Consider the following 23,353-nt stretch of genomic DNA (forward strand, 5'->3'; position numbering starts at 1 on the left):
CTGACCAGCTGTGTTTTTCCAGCACCACACTTTTTGACTATGGGTTGATTATAAGAAATGTAAAGTGCTTATTACTGTTGCCTAATTTATGGTCTGAAACTTCTCTGTCCCTTCCTATTTTGGAGCCTTTATTTCTCACGACATTGTCAGCTGCTTTCTGGTACCTGGGCACCCGGATGGGCCCCAGTTACACCTGCCTCTTTGTTGGCTATGTTGAACAGTCCTTCTTCAGTACCTACACAGGCACTGTGCACCAACTCTTCCACCGTTACATCAATGACTGCATCAGTGCAGCGTCCTGCACCCGGGCTAAACTGAAGCAGTTCATTGACTTCGCCCACAACTTCCTCCCCACCCTCAAATTCACTTGGTCCATCTCGGACACCTCCCTTTCCTTTTTTGACCTCTCCAATTCCATCTCCAGTGACAGTCTCCAGATGGACGTTTACTGCAAATGTACAGACTCCCATAACTCCCTGGACTACACTACTTCCCACCCAGTATCCTGCAAGAACTCCATCCCATTCTCCCAATTCCTCCATCGCATTTACTCAGATGTGTATCCCAGATGTCCACCTATTTCAAACAATGTGCTTTTCCTCCCTCTGTCATCCAGACACCCCTCCACTGTACCACCTCCATTTCCCAATCCACTACTCTCAACCCCCCCCACGCAATAAAGACAGAGTCCCCCTTGCCCTCACCTACCACCCCACCTGAAACCAATGCAGCATCCTTAAACAAGTTCGCCAACTCCAACTAGACCCCACCACCAAGAACATCTTCTCCTTTCCGCTCCTCTCTGCCTTCTGCACGGACCATTCCCTTTGACAGTCCTTGGTTTTAGCCACTCTCTCCACTGATATTTTTCCCCCCTTCCTCTGAATCCCCAGGTACCTTCCTCTGCAACTGGAAAAGATGCAAAACCTGCCAGAACACCACCTCGCTTCACTTCCGCCCAGAGCCCCAAACAATCCTTCCAGGTGAGACAGAGGTTCACTGTCTCTCTTCAAACCTGGTTTACTGCATCAGGTGATCCCGGTGTGGTCTTGTCTCCATCGGAGAGACTGAAGATAAACTTAGGAAATGGTTTGAACATTGCAGCCAGGTCCGTAGGGACCGACCAGACCTCCCAGTCACCGCCCATTTTAATTCCCCTTCCCACTTCCTTTCCAACATGGCCATCCTTGGCCTCCTTCATTACCACAATGAACCAAACTGCAAATTGGAGGAGCAACAGCTCATCTTCTGCCTGAGCAGCTTCCAGCCCAGAGGACTCAACATTGAGTTCTCTAATTTTGGATAACCTTCCTTCCCCTCTCCTCTACTCCTCCCTGGCACCAACTGGATTCATTCCTCCCACGGACCAACCAGGTCATACCCTCCGCCTGTCTTCACCTATCCCCACTTCACCACCCTGCCCCCACCACCCCCTTTATCTGCTGCTTCCCCCAACACCCACCTCCAGTCCTGAAGAAGGGTTACACCCGCAATGTCGACTTCTTCGCCACCAGATGTTGCCTTGCTTGCTGTCGTCTTCTTGGCTTCTTCCAGCCTCATGCCTATCTATTCTGATACCTTAGCTAAATACCCATTGTGTGTGAGAGAGAATTCAGAAAGCAAAAGTCTGGTCACGTTAAAAGTCAAACCAAATATTGTACCTTGAATCTCATAATGAGAAATTGCAAAACACGATAAAGAAATCTGATTATTCATGAGACTTGATTACTGCGGAAGTTTTGGATTTGTTGTGAAAACGCAAAGTTATTTATCTGCCATACCTAGCCAAATCTACCATTGACTCTGGGCCACATTATGTCGGTTGCTGTTAATGCTATCTGGCCCGTGATCGCCATATCAGGGCTGTGAGGGATGGCCAATGAATGCAATCTTTTGCTTATTATCCATTTGACAGAAGTTTCTGATGTGGTGTAAAGTCCATATGTACTTACTAGCAGAGGTTATAGGTAGTTTGCATTTTTAATCACTAAGGCCAATTATTTCTGCCCTCCTTAGCCTTGTGCACTTTGGCCATTTGAGTTTTTTTTCCTTTATTCATTGGATATTGTTGGCTAATTTGTTAAAATAGTACACACTCTGCAGGCAACCAATCCATGTGACATTTTATAAATTCCTACTTTGGAAATAGCACCAGTCTGACTCAAGATTGGAATACAGACAGACTCTAACCTCACACCTTTAGTGCATTGTCTGAGCTGAGATGCCTTTTTTTTAATATAAAACCTGAAGTTATCTTGGGAATGTGAATTGAAAAAAGTTCTGGGATTTACATATTAATGAGTTGATACCTGCCTATCCATTCTAAAAGATGAAAGATGTAACTGCATTCTAGATGTGTTCAATGTATTGCATCTGTTGCATGATACTTCGATCTTTTGCTCTCAATTCTATGTCTTACAACCTTGCCCTACTAGTTATCTGATGAAAGTGGAGTGTTCCGAAAGCTATACTTCCAAATAAACCTGTTGGACCATACTCTGGTGATGTGTGCTTTTTAACCATGTCAAATAGGAACAAATGGTTGGTTAAACCACATTATAGACTTGATGCTGTCAAAGTTGAGTCATGCCAGAAGAGACCTATTAAATTTGTAAACCCCACCCCCACCCCGCAACAAAAATAATGTATTAATATACAAAAACTAGCTAGGCTCACCACTGTTGCCAAGCAGTTCTGCTTTGGATGATGTGTTAAACTTGCTTTAGTGCATTGACTGCTTAAGTGATGTACAACATCCCTTAACACTAAGAGGACTTCTCCAGGTTCACTCACCAGTATTCAGTCCACAAGCAAAACAGACTGACCATCCATTCATTCATATGCTGTTTGGGGAATCTTGCTTAACACACTTGGGTCGACATTACAATAGTTGCATTTCAAACTTAATTTATCAACAGTAAGTTGTTCAAAGTCTCCATGCAAATATGAAGGGTCCTTTAAATTCCGGAATTTCTGTCTTTGTTAACGTTCTTCACCATGCTTCGATCATTAGAGGACTGAGCAGACACAGGTCATGCAGCCTGTTGGGTCTGTGCTACCAATCTCTGAATGGTTGAAAATCTGTCTTTCTTAGCCTTGAATATACTTAGCGACCTTTAATGCAGCCTCTGCACTCTGTGGTAAAGAGATCTACAGATGAACTACCACCAGAAAATATCCTAGCCTCTCTTTAAATGGGGCCCCCCTTGGAACCTTTAGTCTGAGATAATGCCCTCCAGTTCTAGATTCCCCGTAAAGAGAAACAATCTCTCTGCACTTACATGTGAAGCTCCCTAAGAGTCCTTTATGTTCCAATCGGGGCATCTCTCATTTAATGATATCTAATTTTAGACTCCCACACAAATAGTGACATCTTCTGCATATTTATCCTGACAAACCTCTTCATAATTTTGATATCCATTAGGCCTCCTCACAGTCTTTGGTTTTATACTAAAAAACATCCTCTCTACGGTTCAGTCTTTCCTGATCATAGAAAGTAAACAAAGCTGTGTAATAATACGGATCCTGTTAATCTTGGACAGCCACTTTGTTGGAAACGTGGTATTCATTATTTGCTCTTCCAGTTGTGTCAATTACAAAAGTCCCACTTAGAATGAATTAAACATGTTGTTTTGGGCAGTTGTGCACTTGCTCGCATGATCCCTTGGCTTTGCCGTCACAGTTGTTCCCTTCTTATTTCTTGTCACACATTTAATTGAACACATTGCGTATTTCTCAATTTCTCATTTATGTCACTATGCATGGCCCTGTTCAATTTGTCTTCCAACTATAATAGGAACAGTATGCTTTGGACCCACCCTAAACATATTGAGTTCCACTTGGACCTGATCCCAGTGTTTTTTCAATGGCTTTGCTTATCATGTCCACTGTATATGAGGCTAATCATCTGAGCATCAATGTGCCTACTATTGTGGTAAAGACTACAAGAGCAGTGCCTCCAAAATGTTTTCCTCCAGTGACCCCATTTTAAAGCTTTGGGTTTTGTGACCCTAGGTAGGCTGCTTTATCTTCAAAGCAATTGGTGGTGATTAGTCTCCGAGCAGGACTTTGGTGATCATTATTTTAGCTGCAGGGGTTTTTTAAAGAAAGATAAATACCTAACTTTCACAAGTTTTTTTTTTAACCTTGATGTATTTGTTAGGCCACACCCACTTAGAAAAATGCATCATTGTTTGAAGGGACCTCATGCCTGTCAGCATTCATGTGGATCTCTACAGAAAATTGCCGTGGAGCTCAACTCCAACATGTAGTTCACTCTCTCCTGCCTTGTTTGTGCATTGAATAGAGCTTTTTTCCAAATCAATCAGGAAAAATATGAGCCTCCAGAGGGATACATGTCCAAACCTCCCTCTAAATGGATGACTTTACCAATTTCTGCTAGGATCCACTGTCAGCGCACAGATTCATGTTTGAACTGACCTCTGGAGCCAAGATGAATCAAGGCAAGAGCAAAGCCATGTTCTTTGGGAACTGGGCTGACCAATTCTTTGTCCCCATCAAATTTGAGAGGGGCACATCGCCAAAATGAGGCAAGGAACTTTTAGGATCACTGCTTTCTCACTATCACGGGTTTAAAAACTTGATCATCAGGTGTGAGGTACTCTGTTGTTGTACATGGCACAGATCTAGTCTTTTCCCAGAACCTGCACCATTGCAGTCACTTGAGCCATCTTTCACTTCATCAGGAAGTCTTACGATAGACCATGTCCGCAGGGACACCGTAAACAAAACTCTAGATAAGGGAGACGTGATTGTACCTAATGTCAACCTCATCCTGATGGCTATCTTCTTGTGTGGCTGCATCAAACTGTGCATAGATCCTTGGTAAGCAAGCACCAAGTGTCAGTACATACGGAGGTTCCACCTCTCCCTGGGGTTGCAAAGGATGGGACTGGCCAAGTTGTGGCACAGCGTTTCAAGTGGTTGAACCATTCCTTATCATGTCTGTCTTGGAGAAATTTACCCGGGATGCACACTGAGACAAGCAGGACCATCAACTCAGTGAAAGATGCCTTTTGTTCTGCCTGCAAATTGTTGGCCTTGCAGAGCCAGCAGGTGATCTGGAATGAATGTGGCAGATAGGTATGTTCCAAACTGCAGGACTATATGCTGAGGGGCACACTAAAGCACGCAGCAGCTGCTACCAAGGCATAGTGGGGAAAGACCACCGTCTAAGGTCTTTCTGCTGAAGTACAGTTGGTGGTCTGTTTAGTTATCGAAATCTCCTAATGCCTCAACTGCATGTAAAAGTAGTCTTGTTGAAGGAAGAGATGCCTTTGGTTTGTTTGTTCTCCTTATCTAGAGACTGTATAGAATCAAACTGCTCTCCTGACTATGTATGTAGATAAAGATTTTAATGGATAAAGTATATTTTTGAAATAAAACAAAGGTATCTAGTAAACTGAGTGATGTAGGGAAGCGCTGTTCTATATGCTGTGTGATGAATAACAGGGAGTTTGCTGAAGGTACAAATATAACTTCTCAAGTCTGAAATGCAGCATTAGTCATGTAATCATAGAGAGGTACAGCACCGAAACAGATCCTTCGGTCCAACTCGTCCATGCTGACCAAATATCCTAATCTAATCTAGTCCCATTTGCCAGGACTTGGCCAAAATCCCTTGACATGCTTCCAATTCATATACCGCATCCAGATGCCTTTTAAATAATGCAATTGTATGAGCATTCACACTTCCTCTGGCTGCTCATTCCATACATGCACCCCTCTGCGTGAAAACGTTGCCCCTTAGGTCCCTTTTAAATCTTTCCCCTCTCACCTTAAATCTATGCCCTCTAGTTCTGGACTCCCCTAAGCCAGCAAAATTACCCTATGCATGCCCCTCATGTTTTTATAAACCTCTCTAAGGTCATCCCTCAACCTCCAACACTCCAGGAGAACAGCCCCAGCCTCTTCAGCCTTTCTCTATAGCTCCAACCCTGACAACATCTTTGTAAATCTTTTCTGAATCTTTTTGAGTTTCACAACAGCCGATAGGAGGGAGACCAGCTATACAAGAGGTTGATGTATATGTGTGTCCCAGGTACTACATTAATCAAGGACATTTGCACCACAAGAAGCTATTTGGACTCTATTTCGGGCTCAATACTTTGAGCGCAATCCAGGTTATCTGTCTTCATCGGTTAGTTTAACCTAGGTTTGCTTAAAAGATGCAGTGGTTTGTACCTCAGCTAAACTCTGAACAAAGCTTCGTGACCCTCTGCAGCAAGAAATTCCTCCCTTCGCTTTACTGTTTCAAGTTGTTATCCTCAGTGATTTTACACCTAGTGGAAATAATACTGACTGTTCCAAGATGTCATAGGGTAGTAGAAAGTCAGTACGCAGTGCCTCACGCCTGATAATTGACACTATATTAAGGGGAAAAAGTGTCTCCCTCCCTGCCCAGTCTGTGTGCCTCAACATTGTACTGTACACCTTCCCTCAATCAGAAATCCTTCCTCCCACCCAAAGCCGCCTCAGTTTTAAATAAAAACATGCCCAACCTATCTAGTCTGTCTTCATAGCCGAATCATTCAAGTCCAGGCAATATTTTGGTGAATCTTTTCGACAACCTGTCTACTGCAATCGCATCTTTCACAAACTGTGGTGACCAGAACTATGCACAGTACTCGAGCCATGGCCTGACTAACATTAAAGACAATTCGATCATAATCAGTTTTTGTATCACCTGCAAACATAGTGATTGTACCTCCTGCATTTGTGTCTAGATTCCCCATGGTAGGCTGATCAAGAAGAAGAAGTCGCATGGGGTCCAGGGTGTTGTAGCTAGATGGATAGAGAACTGGCTGGACAACAGGAGACAGAATAGAAGTGGAAGGGAGTTTCTCAAAATGGAGACCTGTGACCAGTGAAAGTCTCAGATACAGTCACATAGATGGGTTAACTCCAGGAAGGGTAAGAGAGGTAAGCAGCTAGCGCAGGAGTCTTTTGTGGCTATACCCATTTCAAACAGGTGTGCTGTTTTGGAAAACGTGATGGATTCTCAGGGGAACCGCCAAGTTTCTAGTATCGAGACTGGCTCTAATGCAATGAGGGGTATGTTGGGTTCCAAGAGATCAATTGTGTAAGGGGATTCTGCAGTCTGAGGTAGAGACAGACGTTTCTGTGGCCAGCAGCGAAACAGCAGAATGGTGTGTTGCTTCCCTGGTGCCAGGGTCAAGGATGTCTCAAAGAGGGTGCAGAATGTTCTCACGGGGGAGAGGGGCCAGCAAGAGGCCATTGTCCACATTGGAACCAACGACATAGGAAAGGAAAAGGTTGAGATTCTGAAGGGAGATTACAGAGAGTTAGGCAGGAATTTAAAAAGGAGGTCCTTGAGAGTAGTAATATCTAGATCACTCCCGGTGCTATGAGCTAGTGTGGGCAGGAATAGGAGGATGGAGCAGATGAATGTATGGCTGAGGAGCTGGTGTATGGGAGAAGGATTCATATTTTTGGATCATTGGAATCTCTTTTGGGGTAGAAGTGATCTGTAGAAGAAGGACAGATTGCACCTAAATTGGAAGGGGGTAATATATAGGCAGGGAAATTTGCTAGAGCTGCTCGGGAGGATTTAAACTAGTAAGGTTGGGGGGGGTGGGGTGGGACCCAGGGGAATAGTGAGGAAAGAGATTGATCTGTGACTGATACAGTTGAGAACAGGAGCAAGTCAAGCAGTCAGGGCAGGCAGGGACAAGGTAGGACTAATAAATTAAACTGCAGTTATTTCAACGCACAGACGTAACAGGGAAGGCAGGTGAACTCAGGGCATGGTTAGGAACATGGGACTGGGATATCATAGCAATTACAGAAACATGGCTCAGGGATGGGCAGGACTGGCAGTTTAATGTTCCAGGATACAAAATGCGACAGGAAGGATAGAAAGGGAGGCAAGAGAGGAGGGGGAGTGGCATTTTTGATAAGGGATAGCATTACCGCTGTGCTGAGGGAGGATATTCCCAGAAATACATCCAGGGAAGTTATTTGGGTGGAACTGAGAAATAAGAAAGGGATGATCATCTTATTGGGATTGTATTATCGGCCGTCCAATAGTCCGAGGGAAATTGAGAATTTGTAAGGAGATCTCAGTTATCTGTAAGAATAACAGGGTGGTTATGGTAGGGGATTTTAATTTTCCAAACATAGACTGGGACTGCCATAGTGTTAAGGCTTTAGATAGAGAGGAATTTGTCAAGTGTGTACAAGACAATTTTCTGATTCAGTATGTGGATGTACCTACCAGAGAACGTGCAAACTTGACTGACTCTTGGGAAATAAGGCAGGGCAGGTGACTGAGGTGTCAGTGGGGGAGCACTTTGGGGCCAGCGACCATAATTCTATTAGATTTAAAATAGTGATGGAAAAGGATAGATCAGATCTAAAAGTTGAAATTCTAAATTGGAGAAAGGCCAATTTTGACAGTATTGGGCAAGAACGTTCGAAAGCTGATTGGGGGCAGATGTTTGCAGGTAAAGGGACAGCTGGAAAATGGGAAGCCTTCAGAAATGAGATAACAAGTATCCAGAGAAAGTATATTCCTGTCAGGGTGAAAGGAAAGGCTGGTAGATATAGGGAATGCTGGATGACGAAAGAAATTGAGGGTTTGGTTAAGAAAAAGAAGGAAGCATATGTAAGGTATAGACAGGATAGATCTTGTGAATCCTTAGAGTATAAAAGCAGTAGGAATATACTTAAGAGGGAAAACAGGAGGGCAAAACAGGGACATGAGATAGCTTTGGCAGATAGAATTAAGCTGAATCCGAAGGGTTTTTACAAATACATTAAGGACAAAAAGGAACTGGGAGAGAATAGGGCCTCTCAAAGATCAGCAAGGCGGCCTTTGTGTGGAGCCGCAGAAAATGGGGGAGATACTAAACGAGTATTTTGCATCAGTATTTACTGTGGAAAAGGATATGGGGGAAATAGATGGTGACATCTTGCAAAATGTCTAGATTACAGAGGAGCAAGTGCTGGATATCTTGACTCGCATAAAGGTGAAGAAATCCCCAGGACCCGATCAGGTGTACCCGAGAACTCTGTGGGAAGCTGGAGAAGTGATTGCTGGGCCTCTTGCTGAGATATTTGTATCATCGATAGTCACAGGTGAGGTGCTGGAAGTTGGCAAATGTGGTGCCACTGTTTAAGAAGAGTGGTAAGGACAAGCCAGGGAACTATAGGCCAGTGAGTCTGATGTCGGTGGTGGGCAAGTTGTTGGAGGGAATCCTGAAGGGCAGGATGTACATGTATTTGGAAAGGCAAGGACTGATTAGGGATCGTAAACATGGCTTTGTGCATGGGAAATCATGTCTCACAAACTTGATTGAGTTTTTTGAAGAAGTAACAAAGAGGATTGATGAGGGCAGAGCGATAGATGCGATCCATATAGACTTCAGTAAGGTATTCGACAAGGTTCCCCATGGGAGACTGATTAGCAAGGTTAGATCTCATGGAATACAGGGAGAACTAGCCATTTGGATACAGAACTGGCTCAAAGATAGAAGACAGAGGGTGGTGGTGGAGGGTTGTTTTTCAGACTGGAGGCCTGTGACCAGTGGAGTGCCACAAGGATCAGTGCTGGGTCCTCTACTTTGTGTCATTTACATAAATGATTTGGATGCGAGCATAAGAGGTACAGTTAGTAAGTTTGCAGATGACACCAAAATTGGAGGTGTAGTGGGCAGTGAAGAGGGTTACCTCAGATTACAACAACATCTTGACCAGATGGGCCAATGGGCTGAGGAGTGGCAGATGGAGTTTAATTCAGATAAATGCGAGGTGTTGCATTTTGGGAAAGCAAATCTTAGCAGGACTTATCCACTTAATGGTAAGGTCCTAGGGAGTGTTGCTGAACAAAGAGACCTTGGAGTGCAGGTTCATAGCTCCTTGAAAGTGGAGTCACAGGTAGGTAGGATAGTGAAGGAGGTGTTTGGTATGCTTTCCTTTATTGGTCAGAGTATTGAGTACAGGAGATGGGAGGTCATGTTGCGGCTGTACAGGACATTGGTTAGGCCACTGTTGGAATATTGCGTGCAATTCTGGTCTCCTTCCTATCGGAAAGATGATATGAAACATGAAATGGTTCAGAAAATATTTACAGGGATGTTGCCAGAGTTGGAAGATTTGAGTTATAGGGAGAGGCTGAGCAGGCTAGGGCTGTTTTCCCTGTAGCGTAGGAGGCTGAGGGGTGACGTTATAGAGGTTTACAAAATTACAAGGGCATGGATAGGATAAATAGACAAAGTCTTTTCCATGGGGTGGCGGTGTCCAGAACTGGAAGGCATAGGTTTAGGGTGAGAGGGGAAAGATATACAAGAGACCTAAGGGGCAACGTTTTCACACAGAGGGTGGTACATGTATGGAATGAGCTGCTGGAGGAAGTGGTGGAGGCTGGTACAATTGCAACCTTTTAAGAGGCATTTGGATGGGTATATCAATAGAGAGGGTTTGGAGGGATATGGGCCGGGTGCTGGCAGATTGTGTTGGGATATCTGGTCGGCATGAACGGTCTGTTTCTGTGCTGTACAACTCTATGACTCTGTGTCCCACAGGAATCAATGCTGGGACCACTGTTGTTTGTGATATACATAAATGATTTGGAGGAAAGTGCAGGTTGCCTCATTAGCAAGTTTGCAGATAACCCTAAGATTGGTGGAGTATCAGATTGTGAAGAGGGCAGTCAGAGAATACAGCAGAATACAGGTAGATTATAGAGTTGGGCAGAGAAATGGCAGATGGAGTTCAATCCGGACAAATGCGAGGTGATGCATTTTGAAGATGCAATTCCAGAGCAAACTGTACAGTAAATGGAAAAGTCCCTGGGAAAATTCATGTGCAGAGAGATCTGGTCCATTGTTCCCTGAAGATGGCAACACAGGTCAGTGGAGTGGTGAAGAACTTCATTGGACGGGGTATTGAGTACAACAGTTGGCTGGTCATCTTACAGTTGTATAAGACCTTGGGTAGGCCACATTTGGGATACTGCTTATAGTTCTGGTCGCCATATTATCAAAAGGTTGTGGATGCTTTGGAGAGGGTGCAGAAGTGGTTCACCAGGATGTTACCTGGTCTGGAGGGTGCTAGCTATGAGGAGAGATTGAGTAGGTTAGGATTACTTTCAATGGAAAAAAGGAGATTGAGGAGGGACCTGATTGAGGCCTACAAAATCATGAGAGGTGTACAAAATTAAAACCTCGCACAGTGCCAGGTTATAGTTCAACAGGTTTATTTGGAAGTACCAGCTTTCGGAGCGCTGCTCCTTCGACAACCACCTGATGAAGGAACACCGCTCCGAAAGCTAGTGCTTCTGAATAAACCTGTTGGACTATAATCTAGCGTTGTGTGATGTTTTAACTTTGTCCACCCAGTCCAACGCCGCCATCTCCAAATCATGAGGTGGTAGACAGGGTAGATAGCAAGAAACTTTTTCCTGGAGTGGAGGACTGAATTACTAGGGGTCACGAGTTCAAAGTGAGAGGGGAAAGGTATAGGCGAGATACATGTGGAATGTTCCCCACGCAGAGGGTGGTGGGTGCCTGCCTGCAATGTGTTGCCAGCAGAGGTGGGAGAGGCGGGAAAGATAGCATCATTTAAGATGTATCTAGACAGATCCATGAATGAGCAGGGCGCAGATGGATACAAATCCTTGGAAAATAGGCGGCAGATTTAGATTGAGGATATGGATCAGCATAGGCTTAGAGGGTTGAAGGACCTGTTCCTATGCTGTAATGTTCTTTTTTTTGTTTAGATAATTAATGTGCACAAAAAATTGTAAGAACCTTGTGGTACGCCACTGGATACAGATGTTCAGTCACAAAAATACCCTTTGGCTATCACTGTCTGCTTTCTGCTATTAAGTCAATTTTGGGTCCAATTTTTCAAATTGCCCTCGACCCCATGGACCCTTAGCTTCTTAACCAACCTGTCATGTGAGACCTTGTCCAAAAGCCTTACAGAAGTCCATGTCGACTTTGTCAACTTCACTACTTTCATCTATGCACCTTGTCACCACCTCTCAAAATTCATATTTTTAGCTATGACCTCCACTGATAAATCTGTGCTGATTAACATTAATTAGCCCTTGTCTGTCGAAATAGAGATTAATGCTGTCCCTCAAAATTTTTGCTAATAGTTTCCTTTTCGACCCACTGGCCAATAACTTCCTAGATAATCCAGAAGACCATATGAAATAGGAACAGGAGGAGAGCATGCTGCTCCTTAACCCTGCTCTGCCATTCAATCGGCTCATGGCTTATGTGGTAGTTCTCACATCTGCTTTCCTACGTTTTCCCTGTAACCCTTGATTCCTCTACTGATCAGGATTCCTGATGAAGGGCTTTTGCCTGAAACATGGATTTTCCTGTTCCTCGGATGCTACCTGACCTGCTGTGCTTCTCCAGTGCCACTCTTATCTTGACTCTAATCTCCAGCATCTGCAGTACTCACTTTCGCCTAGGAACATATTTGTCTCAGCCTTAAATTTTTGCAAGGCTTTTGCTCCCACAGCTCTCTGTGACAAGGAGTTCAAAAGAGACTCCACCCTTTGAGAGAAGACATTTCTCCTCATCTCAGTCTTGAATTGGCTCCCTTATTCTGAGACTGTGCCCTCTGGTCCTCGACTTTCCCTTGAACGGGAGCACCCTGTCAAGCCCCTTAAGGATCTTGTATGTTTTGATGAGAGAATTTCTCATCCCTACCGCCTTTGTTGAATAATAGTACCACATTGCGTGGACTGTATTCCAGTCCTCTGTCAACTTCTATGGCCAAAGGGGATTTGAAAATAAGTGTCAGAGCCCCGACAATATCTTCCCTTGCCTTCCACAGCAGCCTGGGATACATCTCGTCTGGACCCAGAGACGTATTCACTTTCAAGCCTGTTAATATCTCCTTCCTCTCAATGCTAATTCATTCAAGTATATCACGCTCCCCTTTTCTGATCTCTAAACAAAAATGATCCTTCTCAATAGTGAATACAAATACAATGGTTTCACTTAAAGTTTCAGTTTTGTCTTCTGGCTCCAGCCACAGTCTGGCACTTTGGTCTCTACTCTCTGCCTAATTATTCTCTTGTCTCTAATGTATATGGAGTTTGGCATGCAGGAGGAGCTGGACGTTGAGATTAAGATTTGCCAAAGAAATGGGGAGTAGGAGCATGATGTTTGATTGGGGAAGGGTCTGGTGATTGAATGAGGGAGGAAGGTTTTGGGTCGAAGAGTTGCTGAGTGTTTAAGAGTGAACAAATGATTCAGAAGAGGGTCTTCTGAGAGTGACTAGGTGTGTTGGGAAGAAGGCATTTTTTTGGGGTGAGGGAGCAGGGGCTGATTTTAGTGTGTGTGTGTGTGTGTGTGTGTGTGTGTGGGGTACTGGGGTTTCACTATGTCATCAGGGTACACGGAGAGTTTGGCTGAAGCCTACAGGTGTATTTAAATAATTTTGCAAGTATTTTAAAACACACAGTTTTGGATATAGGTTTGCTCGCTCAGCTTTTAGGTCTGTTTTCAGACGTTTCGTCACCACACCAGGTAACAACATCAGTGAGCCTCCGGATGAAGCACTAGTAGTATGGCCTGCTTTTATTTGTGTTTAGGTTTCCTTGGGGGTAGTGTTGTCATTTTCTGTTCTTTTTCTCAGGGGTGATAAATGGGGTCCAAGTCAATGTGTTTGTTTGATAGAGTTCCAGTTGGAATGTCATGGTTCTAGGAATTCTCGTGCATGTCTTTGTTTGGCTCGTCCTAGGATGGATGTGTTGTCCCAGTCAAAGTGGTGTCCTTCCTCATCCGTATGTGAGGATACTAGTGAGAGAGGGTCATGGCTTTTTGTGGTTAGTTGGTGTTCATGTATCCTGGTGGCTAGTTTTCTGCCTATTTGTCCAATGTAGCGGTTGTTATAGTTCTTGCAAGGTATTTTGTAGATGACATTAGTTTTGCTTGTTGTCTGTATATGGTCATAGAGTCATATAGCATGGAAACAGACCATTCGGTCCAACCCATCCATGCCGACCAGATATCCCAACCCAATCTAGTCCCACCTGCCAGTACCCGGCCCATATCCCTCCAAACCCTTCCTATTCATATACCCATCCAAATGCTTCTTAAATGTTGCAATTATACCAGCCTCCACCTCATCCTCTGGCAGCTCATTCCATACACGTACCATCCTCTGCGTGAAAAAGTTGCCCCTTAGGTCTCTTTTATATCTTTCCCCTCTCTCCCTAGACCCATGCCCTCTAGTTCTGGACTCCCCGACCCCAGGGAAAAGACTTTGCCTATTTATCCTATCCATGCCCCTCAAAATTTTGTAAACCTCTATAAGGTCACCCCTCAGCTTCCAATGCTCCAGGGAAAACAGCCCCAGCCTGTTCAGCCTCTCCCTGTAGCTCAGATCCTCCAATCCTGGCAACATCCTTGTAAATCTTTTCTGAACCCTTTCAAGTTTCACAACATCTATCCAATAGGAAGGAGACCAGAATTGCACGCAGTATTCCAACAGTGGCCTAACCAATGTACAGCTGCAACATGACCTCCCAACTCCTGTACTCAATACTCTGACCAATAAAGGAAAGCATACCAAATGCCTTCTTCACTATCCTACCTACCTGTGACTCCACTCAAGGAACTATGAACCTGCACTCCAAGGTCTCTTTGTTCAGCAACACTCCCTCAGACCTTACCATTAAGTGTATACGTCCTGCTAAGATTTGCTTTCCCAAAATGCAGCACCTCGCATTTATCTGAATTAAACTCCATCTGCCACTTCTCAGCCCATTGGCCCACCTGGTCCCGATCCTGTTGTAATCTGAGGTAACCTTCTTCACTATCCACTACACCTCCAATTTTGGTGTCATCTGCAAGCTTACTAAGCCGCTGTTTTAGTGTGTTGGTGGGTTTGTGGGCTGCCATGATGCCAAGGGGTCTGAGTAGTCTGGCAGTCATTTCTGAGATGTCTTTGATGTAGGGGAGAGTGGCTCGGGTTTCTGGGCGTGTTCTGTCTGCTTGTTTGGGTTTGTCACTGAGAAATCGGCGGACTGTGTTCATTGGATACTCTTTCTTTTTAAGTACACTGTATAGGTGATTTTTCGCTGCTCTTTGTAGTTCCTCTGTGCTGCAGTGTGTCTGCTGTTGGTACAGACATCATTGTGCATTAACATAGTTGAAAACAACCTGTTCAGAGCTGTTAGACACACCTCTGAAGTACATGGGATTTGAGCCCAGTCCTCCAGATCTAGAGTATGAACACTACCATTGTACCACAATACCCTGTTTAATCTTGGTTTGGTGGGACTTGCATGCAGATTTCCTAGCTCAGAGGTAGAGACACTATCCTTTTATTACAAGTGCCTGTTTATTCTTGGATAATAGAAGGTAAATAAAGGGAAGATGCGTGTTTGTATGCAATTGAAATCTTAATTGTTCTACAGAATTGAAGTAGCATAGAGTCATGTACATTCAATAAGTCTTTGTCACACAAAGGTTCAAATGTTTTTGATTTTGCTCACACTCAGCTCTGAATTTATAATCTGCTGCCACACTGCTATGTTTTTGCTGGTTGTATTTGGACATTGTTACATCAAAGGATCTTCTGTGGTTTATAAAGTAATGCCTGCCTTAAGTTAATTTTATGTTGTGGCTAGTTTGAACTGATATTGCAAAGACAGTTGCCAGACTCTGTCCACGCCATAAAACTGACCTCCAGCTTCCAGCTTCCTGCCACCTCCCCACACTACCATGTTCCTTGGCACAGTTCCTGTCTCAGGCTTGCTACGGTTTACCAGTGAGACTCCGCATAAGTTGGAATAACAGCATTTCATTGTTCACCTGGGAGCCGTTCTGGGCTTGGTATTGAGTTCTATGATTTTCGATCCTGAACACCACCTTCCATGTCCTTTATCTGCTGCATTCAACAGCTCAAAAAAGTTAGTGTCATGAGAAGAATGAGTATGGGATTCTGCTTCCCAAACACTGTCATGACACGAGCTGCTTTCAGCACAGCTAACAAATTTTCACCCACCCTCTGTCTCCATTATCAGTGTTTCTTTCGCCCTGGCTAACTACAATTCATCCTTTCGTCTGCCTGACGCGCATGGACGCACACACCTCCCTCTCCCCCTCGTCTGCCTAACACACGTGCACGCTCACTCTCTCCTCCCCCCCTCTCCTCCCCCCCCTCTCCTCCCCCCCACTCCTCTCCCCCCCCACCTCCCCCCTCTCCTCCCCCCCTCTCTCATTTCCCCACCCCACCCCCACAAAAGCGCACACTCAGAAAATCATTGTTTCTGTATTCCTGAATGTGTTGCTCCACTATGGAATCCTTGCTTCCCTTTCCCCCGAATGACAAGTTGGATGTATTATGAATCAAAAACAAAATGGGGTCAACCTTGTGTAATCCTCCCATCATGAAGCTTGGGTCCTGTGTATGATTGGTCCTTTGGAGATAATATATCCAGATATGTTGGCCCTAGAGAAAATATCTTGTCGTTTTGATCATGCTGTCTGTCCAGTTTATCTAAGGGCTCAAAGCCCAGTTGGGGATAATAGCAGAATCCCATGTTCATTCTTCTCATGACATGAATTTTTTTTGAGCTGTTGGAGGCAGCAAACTCTCTTCCACTGATTGTGGAACTTATTGTTGGGAGGAAGTGAGGACTGCAGATGCTGGAGATCAGAGCTGAAAATGTGTTGCTGGAAAAGTGCAGCAGGTCAGGCAGCATCCAAGGAGCAGGAGAATCGACGTTTCAGGCATGAGCCCTTCTCCAGGAATGAGGAGAGTGTGCCAGGCAGGCTAAGATAAAAGGTAGGGAGGAGAGTCTTGGGGGAGGGGCGTTGGAAATGCAATAGGTGGAAGGAGGTCAAGGTGAGGGTGATAGGCCGGAGTGGGGGTGGGGGCGGAGAGGTCAGGAAGAAGATTGCAGGTTAGGAAGGCGGTGCTGAGTTCGAGGGTTGGGACTGAGACAAGGTGGGGGGAGGGGAAATAAGGAAACTGGAGAAATCTGAGTTCATCCCTTGCGGTTAGAGGGTTCCTAGGTGGAAGATGAGATGCTCTTCCTACAGCCGTCATGTTACTATGGTCTGGCGATGGAGGAGTCCAAGGACCTGCATGTCCTTGGTGGAATGGGAGGGGGAGTTGAAGTATTGAGCCACGGGGTGGTTGGGTTGGTTGGTCCAGGTGTCTCAGAGGTGTTCTCTGAAACATTCTGCAAGTAGGTGGCCTGTCTCCCCAATATAGAGGAGGCCACATCGGGTGCAGCGGATGCAGTAAATGATGTGTGTGGACGTGCAGGTGAATTTGTGGTGGATATGGAAGTATCCCTTGGGTCTTGGAGGGAAGTAAGGGGGGGGGAGAGTGTGGGTGCAAGTTTTGCATTTCTTGCAGTTGCAGTGGAAGGTGCCGGGAGTAGAGTTTGGGTTGGTGGGGGGGGGTGTGGACCTGACAAGGGAGTCACGGAGGGAGTGGTCTTTTCGGAACGCTAATAGGGGAGGGGAGGGAAATATATCTCTGGTGGTGGAAATGATGACGGATGATGTGATGTATATGGAGGTTGGTGGGGTGGTAGGTGAGGACCAGTGGGGTTCTGTCCTGGTGGCGATTGGAGGGGCGGGGCTCAAGGACGGAGGAGCGGAAAGTGGATGAGATGTGGTGGAGAACATCGTCGATCATGTCTGGGGGGAAATTGCGGTCTTTGAAGAAGGAGACCATCTGGGTTGTTCAGTATTGGAACTGGTCCTCTTGGGAGCAGATGCGGCGGAGACGAAGGAATTGGGAGAATGGGATGGAGTTTTTACAGGGGGCAGGGTGGAAGGAGGTGTAGTCTAGGTAGCTGTGGGAGTTGGTCGGTTTGTAGTAAATGTTCGTGTTGATTTGGTCGCCCGAGATAGAAATGGAGAGGTCTAGGAAGGGGAGGGAGGAGTCTGAGACGGTCCAGGTAAATTTGAGGTCGGGGTGGAAGGTGTTGGTATAGTGGATGAACTGTTCAACCTCCTCGTGGGAGCACGAGGCAGCGCCAATACAGTCATCGATGTAATGGAGGAAAAGGTGGGGGGGTGGTGCCAGTGTAGTTGCGGAAGATGGACTGTTCCACATATCCTACGAAGAGGCAGGCATAGCTGGGGCCCATGCAGGTGCCCATGGCTACTTCTTTGGTTTGGAGGAAGTGGGAGGATTGGAAAGAGAAGTTATTCAGGGTGAGGACCAGTTCAGTCAGTCGAGGGAGGGTGTCAGTGGAAGGGTACTGGTTGGTGCGGTGGGAAAGGAAGAAGCGGAGGGCTTTGAGTCCTTCGTGATGGGGGATGGAGGTGTACAGGGACTGGATGTCCATGGTGAAGATAAGGCGTTGGGGATCGGGGAAGCGAAAATCATGGAGGAGGTGGAGACCGTGGGTGGTGTGGCAAACATAGGTGGGGAGTTCTTGGCTTAAGGGGAACAGGACCGTATCGAGGTACGCGGAGATGAGTTCTGTGGGGCAGGAGCAGGCTGAGACAATGGGTCGGCTGGGGCAGTCAGGTTTGTGGATTTTGGGCAGGAGGTAGAAACGGGCGGTGCGGGGTTTTGGGACTATGAGGTTGGAGGCAGTGGATGGAAGATCCCCTGAGGTGATGAGGTTATGGATGGTCTGGGAGATGATGGTTTGGTGGTGGGAGGTGGGGTCATGGTCAAGCGGGCAGTAGGAGGAGGTGTCCGCAAACTGGCGTTTAGCCTCAGCGGTATAAAGGTCGGTGTGCCAAACTACTACCACGCCTCCCTTGTCTGCCAGTTTGATGGTGGGATTGGGGTTGGAACAGAGGGAGTGGAGGGCTGCACATTGCGAGGGTGAGAGGTTGGAGTGGGTGAGAGGGGTGGACAGGTTGAGGCGGTTAATGTCACGGCGGCAGTTGGCTATGAAGAGATCGAGGGCGGGTAAGAGGCCAGCACGGGGTGTCTAGGTGGATGGGGTGTTTGGAGGCGGGAGGACGGGTCGTCAGAGGGTGGGCGAGAATCCTGGTTGAAGAAGTAGGCACGGAGGCGAAGGCTTAACTTATTGTTAAGCAGGTTACTTCTAAACATCAGCCTGTGGAGGCATGAAGCGGTTTCTTGAGACTGTAGCAGTGAACCAATAAATGCATTCCAAAGGATGAAGGTATCAGTTTTGTTAACATGCTATTATAAATCAACTGAGCTAAACAGTGTTTTGCTGTTTGTTGTTTGTTGGTTAACCATTGTTGCACACTTCACTTGGACAGTCTGCAGATGTGGCTCGAAACTGACTAGTTCAGATTTAGTATTTTAACAATAACTGTCTGTAGGGATGATAAAAAGTGTGGTCTGGTGGTTTAAGTTTTGGGAGGTCCAAATAAATGAAAATAATTGCTGTATCTCTATTAATCAATTGGAACAAACTTTGTTAGTATTTTGAAATATAAAATTGCTGTTTGTTAAGCTGAATATTTTGTCTGCTGTCCTTACAGTTGCCATAGTTGCCTGTTCAGCAGAGGAAAATCTGCCCAGACTTGAACAGAATTTACAACATTGCCTGCTTCAAATATGGGTAAGTGAACTCTCTTCCAGCAATAATTCAACTTCCCGATAGGTTTTTAATCTACATCTGGGAATGATACTGTCAAGAGGTTGGCTCATCCTGCCAGGATGTTTTAGCAAACTATGCAGCATGTTTCAAAAGGAGTATCTAGCTGCAGTGTCACTTTTTAAAAGAAAAAGTCTCCTTTCTACCCCACCCCCCAAACCACCACCACTATCACCCTGGAAAGCATTGATCAAGTTCCAAAAATCATAAGTGCTTACTCTGTACACAAATGATCTATCTTCCTGTGTAAAAGGAGTTGGTGAGTGTCAGCAAACTATCTGGGTCATTAGACAAATTCTCCTCATGGCTACACTTCCCTGTTTTTTGAGCTGAAGACCTGAGATAATGTATGGGAATGGAATGGTGTCTCTTACTGCTCCCTTGATGTGGAGACCAGCCAACTTAACGGGGTGCAAATTAAACACAACTAGCCTATATAGGTTGTTGTGGTTCCTCCGGCACAGAAGCGCTTCACAGGAGGCTCCCAAGCACTGAGGATGTCACCTAGACAGGGGACGAAACGTCTGCAACACAAATTCCCAGCTCGGCGAACAGAACCACAGCAACGAGCAACTGAGCTACAAATCTTCTCCCAAACTTTGAAAGCCTATATAGGTCCACTCTGGCAGGTGACCTGTTCTCATCTGACCAAGTTTCTCTGGACTCACTTAGAGTTTATAGAAAAGTAAGGACTGTGTTCATAAAATGCAATTTCAACTGTTGTGTTAGACTGAATACAGAACCACTGAAGGCATGGGACTATGTAAGCTGTGGTACAGTCATAAACCCCATAGGAAGCAGTTGTTATTCTTACATTGCATGTTCCTCTTTTCCAAACTCCCAGTTACTTTCTTGGTAATTGATCACCTCTTAATCCTTTCAAAGTGCTGGTGGCTGATTAACAGTGTAGAAGTGATTAGGGATGACTTTCCTGCTGATAGATAACTGGAAAAAACTTGCATTTCTAACACATCTTTGGCATAGGAAAACACAATCTGACACTGAAATGTTTGAGCTTGTCAGCCAGGTGCCCAACCTGTTTGGTTTTCCCCAATATTTAATTGCACAAAATGTCTCCAGGGTGTCAGAGAAATGTGTGGATGGGTCAAAGTTTTAAGTCTTTATTATTTAATGCTGAACCACCAATTCAAGTTTATTACATTTTTGAACAATTCTGTTGTGCCCAAGCCATGCCCATTTCCTAAAGGGAGGATTGGATCTGAAACGTTAACTCCGATTTCTCTCCACAGATGCTGCCAGACCTGCTGAGCTTTTTTGGCAATTTCTATTTTTGTTTTACATTTTCTAATGATGAGTTTGTTATCCCTTCCAGTCTTTCAATCACAAGTAGTACTGTTCTCAGTAAAGTTGCATTTCCAACTGTATCCACAACTGTTTTTACAAGTGCAGTCATCTTTAATCTTTTAAGAAAGGAGCAATTATTGGCCATGCACTCCAAAAGACAGAGTGATGCTAGAGGAAGCTGGCAGTTAATTATGTAAATATTGTAGCCTAAATCAGGCTTTGGAGAAAGCATGCCAGTCAGTATTTGAATAAATAAATGTGGCAGAATGAATAGAAAAAAGCATCAGCGGGGAGTCATCTGCCAATTCATTAATAAATGTGTCCCAATACAAATCATTCAGGTTTCAGAGCAAGCAGGTCATTGCAAATTAATTATTTAATTGAACAGATGAATCTGGGTGTCAGACAGCAACACAACGACTCAATTAATCCCTTACTTTCACATCACTGTCATGTGAAATGCAGTTATAGATCAATTTCCGCAGATTACTTGTTACCAGCACCGTGGGTAGTTTGCTGTTATGTTTGTACTCTGGTGTTTCCCTTCATTTAGTAGTTTTCTGCTGAAATGCTATCTTTAAAGCCTTCCACTGCTCCTTAGAAAGTATACTGATCAATATGCTATTTTTTCTGTCATACTTTTGAAATTTAATACAGGTCTTTGAATATCTGTGTGCAGTGTTTAAACCCTATCAGTTCACTTACTGCTCCTATCATCTGATCTGTAAAAGTGCAGATTTCAGTTGCAGCTGCAGATAGTGATCTCATCTTAGGCTACTTGATGTGAAGACATGACAGTGCAAGACCTCAACTGAGAAACAGACTAGTGAGGTGGCTGGACTGGAAGATTCAAACAAAGGCACATCCTGGTTGATGGAAGTGGAGCTGTTCTACGTATGCTAACACATGCAAATTACGTCAAAAGCTATGTCCCGTATTTAGAAAAAAAGAGATTCGGGAGTTAGGGACTGTTCTTTTTTTATTAAAAAAAGTTTATTTTAATTGCTATCTTTTGCACATTACTTCTGAATGAATAGGTAGCTGCTGCTTAGGCTATGTCAAAGACACGTGCTCAGTTTTTGCTAATTAGAGAGTTGAGCTCTCTCTCTCTCTATGCTTGCCCACCAAACCCTGTAAACATTTGCTCTTCAGCTACTAAGTTTACGAGTGTGATCTGTTGACTGTTCTACCCATCCTGTACAGGTTCCTTGAGTAAGTCTTGGGAGAAGCAACATTGCTGAAACTGACTGAAGAGAGGATAGAAGCAGTACTGTTACTGTGTATTGATGCTATAAAAGACCCAGGTCATCTTTTGTATGTTATGATTTTATACATTTGAATTGCGCAGTGTCATGTGCATGTTTAGAATGGCATCCTGCTGAACTAAAGAGTTCAGATGATGCTGTATCTATTTGCATTGACTGCCAGAATCAACTTAATATTGTCCTTGTGCTGCTACAAGACTTTGAATTCCTGCTGCATCAATATATAGAGTGTACTATGCATAGTTAAAATGGTTATTTTCTACAGTGAGAAAAGATTAAACAGCCTGGTGCTTTTTCTGAATAAAAGAGAAAATTGTATGGTGGCCTGGTAGAAGTCTTAAATTATGAAAATGTTTCTTAGGATAAATATACAGAAAGTGTTATTTGCTCACATGTGAATCTAAAATTAGGTTTCATACAATAAAAGGCTATGTTATTGAAGATTCTCTCTCACTTCTGAAAGTATTTGATAAAGAGCAGATTTGGAAAAGTTGTTTCCCCTTGGGGGAAATCTAGGTCCAGAGGGCACTGTCTCAGAGTCAAGAGTTATCTGTTTAAGACAGGATTTTTTTCCTCTGAGAATAATGAATCTCTAGAATTCTTTACTGTGAAAGTTGTACGGGCTAGCTCATTGGAAATCTTCAAGGCTGAGATGGGCAGATTGTTTTCATCAGTAAGGGAAATGAGTTATGAGGTAAGGCAGGAAAGTTTGGTTGAGGATGATTTGAAAGCCATGATTTCATAATGTGGCAGAGACTCAATGGGCTGCACTATGTTTTATAGCCTAAAACAATCTAAAATCTCTAATAAACCTAATATGAAATTTTGGGGAAACCTCTTAACTCAGTGATGAGAATGTGGAATGCCTTAACCATGGTACATGGTAGGAGTTAGCACAGGTGTGTTTTAAGGGAAGATGGAACCAGTATGGAAAGTTAGGACAAGTAAGGAAAATTAATAATTCAATATCTCTGAACTTGTGGTTGTTTTAAGAATGTTGGGAAAAGAATTTGAAGCATTTGCATTAGATGTAATTTTCTGAGATAATATAAAATACTGGTCCAGGTAATCCTTGGCTAGGGAGCAGGGTCAGCAAGCAAACACGCAGCTTTAAAGGACAGCAGAGGGGAGAGCTGAAAAGGTACATTTATAAGGATTGTGCAGTGCAATTAAATGGAAAAGAAAGCTGAAGACATGGATAAGGCAGGAATTGTGA

At 44.4% G+C, this 23,353-nt stretch overlaps 1 protein-coding gene across 1 annotated transcript in view; it reads left to right on the plus strand.

The window, feature by feature from the left end:
• map3k3 (mitogen-activated protein kinase kinase kinase 3) overlaps positions 1-23,353 on the plus strand; it is a 154,376-nt gene that overhangs the window by 13,394 nt on the left and 117,629 nt on the right. The window contains exon 2 of the mRNA XM_060849071.1: positions 19,452-19,531. Coding sequence (XP_060705054.1) covers positions 19,528-19,531 — 4 coding nt within the window. The 5' untranslated portion in view covers positions 19,452-19,527. The remainder of the gene's footprint in view (positions 1-19,451; positions 19,532-23,353) is intronic.

Source organism: Hemiscyllium ocellatum, chromosome 32 (assembly GCF_020745735.1).
Source record: "Hemiscyllium ocellatum isolate sHemOce1 chromosome 32, sHemOce1.pat.X.cur, whole genome shotgun sequence".
Classification (NCBI taxonomy): Eukaryota; Metazoa; Chordata; class Chondrichthyes; order Orectolobiformes; family Hemiscylliidae; genus Hemiscyllium; species Hemiscyllium ocellatum.